This window comes from Octodon degus, unplaced genomic scaffold, assembly GCF_000260255.1.
Source record: "Octodon degus isolate 3935 unplaced genomic scaffold, OctDeg1.0 scaffold00008, whole genome shotgun sequence".
Lineage (NCBI taxonomy): Eukaryota > Metazoa > Chordata > Mammalia > Rodentia > Octodontidae > Octodon > Octodon degus.
Window position 1 is genome coordinate 14,214,433 of NW_004524584.1, and position 3,622 is coordinate 14,218,054.

Here is a 3,622-nt window from a genome sequence, read left to right on the forward strand (position 1 = left end):
CTGGCTGGCATGTGGTACTGGGGATTGAACCGAGGTCCCTGTGCTTTGCTTGACTTAGCTTGTTCTAAGTAGGTGCTTTAGACCACTGAGCCATCTCACCAGCCCACCTGGCTATTTTTGCAACATTTCAACTACTCAGATTGCTGCTTTGTTATCTTAGTCAAGAAGGTTGGCATTCGTTATGTCTGTTATCAGTCACTTATTGCTCCATTTCACTATCAGGAATTTTGACTTACATTGACAGTGTTAAAAGTCATCGTCATCATCATATGTCGCCATACCACTCTTCTGTTACAAAAGGAAGCATATATTTTACCATAATGGATCATCCTACTATCCATGCATGAGTAATCTGATGATTCACTTTGACCTCCAAAATTTACTTTTTTTTTTTTTTTTAAGACAGGATCTCACTCTGCATCTCAGGCTGGCCTTTAGCTTACTTTGTAGCCCAGGCTGTTGTCAAATTTGCAGTCATCCTCCTCCCTCAGCCTCATGAGTGCTGGGATTACAAGTGTGCCACCATGCCCAGTTTACAAATCTGGTCTTCCATGTGCCATGTACTGAATTGGGCTACTTCTACTAGAAAAGTCAAAAGAAAAACTTTTTTTTTAAAAATAAATCCTGGAGTGGTGTGAGTCTTTTGGACTGTCCATGATGCTCAGGTAAACATACCCAAATACTGTCCCACAGGGGATAAGGGTGAGTGCAAATCCCAGTTTGCCACTTTCGCACATATGCACACACCTAGTACACATGCATACATCTCTTTGTATCAAGTGGTTAAACACATAGATTGCTTCCTGTAGTCCTCAGGGAAAGGTACTAAGATGCACAACCAGCTTTTGTAATGCTAAAGTACAAATTTACAATAGAAAATTTGTGGACCTAGGCTTACGCTTGAAGGGTTAAGTAAGACGAACTTACTGGAATTTGGCCCCCTGACATGGGGTAGATATCCAGCCCTTTATGTGAAATCACCATTATTAGCTGTGTCTGCTTCCTCACAGAAGGGTTTCCATTTGATAAGCCTGAGCCAGGGGCATGTTGGTGAGATTCTCTATAGGAGTCCAGAATGGAATTAGGCCATAGCATGTGTAGGGCTAGGTCTGTGCTATTTTGATTCTTGAATGGTTTCTGACATGGGGAAAAACTAACACTTTTTTTCCTCCCTAGAATACAAAAACACTAATGTATTTGAGAAAGCGGTGAAGTTTGAGGGAAGAAAAAGCAGTTGCTTTCCTGATTTGCAGCTTGACTGGATGCAAGATGTCGGTGGACATGAACAGCCAGGGGTCTGACAGCAATGAAGAGGACTATGACCCAAATTGTGAGGAGGAGGAGGAGGAAGAGGATGAGGACCCTGGGGACATAGAGGACTATTATGTGGGAGTAGCCAGTGATGTGGAACAGCAGGGGGCTGATGCCTTTGATCCTGAGGAGTACCAGTTCACTTGCTTGACCTATAAGGAGTCTGAGGGTGCCCTCAATGAGCACATGACCAGCTTAGCCTCTATCCTAAAGGTGAGTAATATGGTCATAAGTATAATCTCTGCAGTTAAATCTAAGGATGATCTATTGTTAACTAACAGATGGATTGAATGGTCTAGTAACATAAAACCAAATTTAAGCATATCTTCCTTTTCTTGGATGTTTTATTAATAGTTGCTTATTTTCTAATATATACATGTCTAAGGTTTTCACTAAGGATTAAAAATTAGGGAGTGGAATAGATTCAAGAAAGACAAATTGAGGGGGCTAGGGAGATAGCTTAGTAGAATAAGCACTTGCCTGGCAAGCACAAGATCCTGAGTTCAATCCCCGGTACCGCCAAATAAATAAATAAATAAAACAAATAAATAATAAAAAAAAAAGACAAATCGGAAACATGTGGTAGCAAAAGTGCAATTTTGCATTGTTCCAGAAAGTTAATATTATAAATCTTTGAGATAGGTAAGATAAATATTAGAATCACCATTTTCTATACAATTCCTTTTTGATTGATAAATGTCTTAACAATTATTCAGGTATTTATGCTTTGCCCTTTGGGTAATGAACTCATTGTTTTCTTTGTTTTTTGGTGGCTCAGGCTATCTGTAGGGCAGGGCTAGCTGGGTATTGAACTGCGGTATCTTGCTGCTGACTGCCTGAGCAGGCGCTTAAACAACTGAGCTAAGGGCAGGCCCCCTGAACTCATTGGTTTCATACATTGGAGATTACTATTTATGGTTGAAAGAGCATTTTAGTAATAACTCTAAGGCCAGCCAAATAGCTCAGCAGATTAAAGTGCCTGCAAGCAGGCACAGGGTCTAGGGGATCAATCCTGGGCCTATTGCCCTGTCTGCAGAGTACACTGAGAGTGCAACTGAGACTGGGCATGGTGGCATGCACCTGTAATTCCAGTGCTTGGGAGGCTGTAAGCAGACAGATCACTGAGTCCAATCTAGTAGTGAGACCCTGAACCACCCTGTAAACCCTTCCCTAAAAATACAAACAAACAAAAGTAATAACTCTTAAAAAAAAAAAAAGTAGGCTCTCATGATTTATATTTATTAGATTTTTGTGGGCATTATTATGGAAACTTTGAAGAATGAACAAAATTACATTATTCCAGTAAGGATTTTACTGTTTTAATGTTTGAACTAACATACCTTTAGATATCTTTCACCTCTCAGGCCAGATAATGTCTCCTTATTACTTAGATTTTTATTTTTTCTTTTTACAGTTATTTAGACATTTCCCCAGCATGTTTTGTTGTCTGACATTGGCTGTTACGACAAAATGGGGACATTTTTCTAATTTACTGTTTGTCCTGGATTTCTTTCATGAATTATTGGATGAATTTTATTGTTCGATCTGATAAAGTTGAAGGTCAGAAGGATACTTTGTCATGATTTTTTTTTTTTTTTGGTGGAACTGGGGATTGAACTCAGGGCCTTGCCCTTGCCAGGCAAGCACTTACTCTACTGAGCTATCTCCCCATCCCCTATTTGTTATGATTTCAACTGAATAAATTTTCATGTTGATTGATACTTAAATGAAAAATGTCGTATATAATTTCTATAGAAGTTGCATTATCAAGGGTTGCATTATCATGTGGTTAGCAAAGAGTAGATTATATATACTCAGGGCTTTGTTAGCAACTGGAAGCTGAAGGCTAAAGGTTTTTGTGTGACCCATTTCTAGAAATGATTGTAAGGTACCTTTTTTGTGTACTCAATAGAAAACTTAGGAATATGGACCCATCGATTGTCTGAGTTTGGATTTTTTTTTTTTTTTTTTGTGGAACCAGGGATTGAACTCAGGCCCTTGAGCTTGCCAGGCAAGTGCTTATTCTACTGAACAATCTCCTCAGCCCCTAGGTTTGGAATTTCTGTGTCAAACTACTGAGATTCCCTTATTTAAGGAGGGTATTCCCCTGTAGAAAAGAGATATCAGTTCTCCTTTCTTGCTGTGTACATATATTCTTTCTGGTCAACTAATCTCTTTTGCTTTAACCATAATATCAGATTATAGAAAGTGTTGTTGGTTCAAATTAGAAAGAAATTACCAGCTGTGTGGATATACAGTGGGCTGTTATTTAATGGGAGATCAATAGGGTACTCCTTTTTTTTTTTTTTTT

At 39.0% G+C, this 3,622-nt stretch overlaps 1 protein-coding gene across 4 annotated transcripts in view; it reads left to right on the forward strand.

Moving 5' to 3' along the window:
• The window catches only part of Arih2 (ariadne RBR E3 ubiquitin protein ligase 2), a 93,626-nt gene that overhangs the window by 11,735 nt on the left and 78,269 nt on the right, over positions 1 to 3,622 (forward strand). For all 4 annotated transcript variants that reach the window (XM_023705770.1, XM_023705772.1, XM_023705766.1 and 1 more), the window contains one exon: positions 1,177 to 1,524. Coding sequence is in view for 2 of the 4 variants with exons in the window: in XM_023705766.1 (XP_023561534.1) it covers positions 1,270 to 1,524 (255 nt within the window). In the remaining 2 variants the exon portion in view is untranslated. The remainder of the gene's footprint in view (positions 1 to 1,176; positions 1,525 to 3,622) is intronic.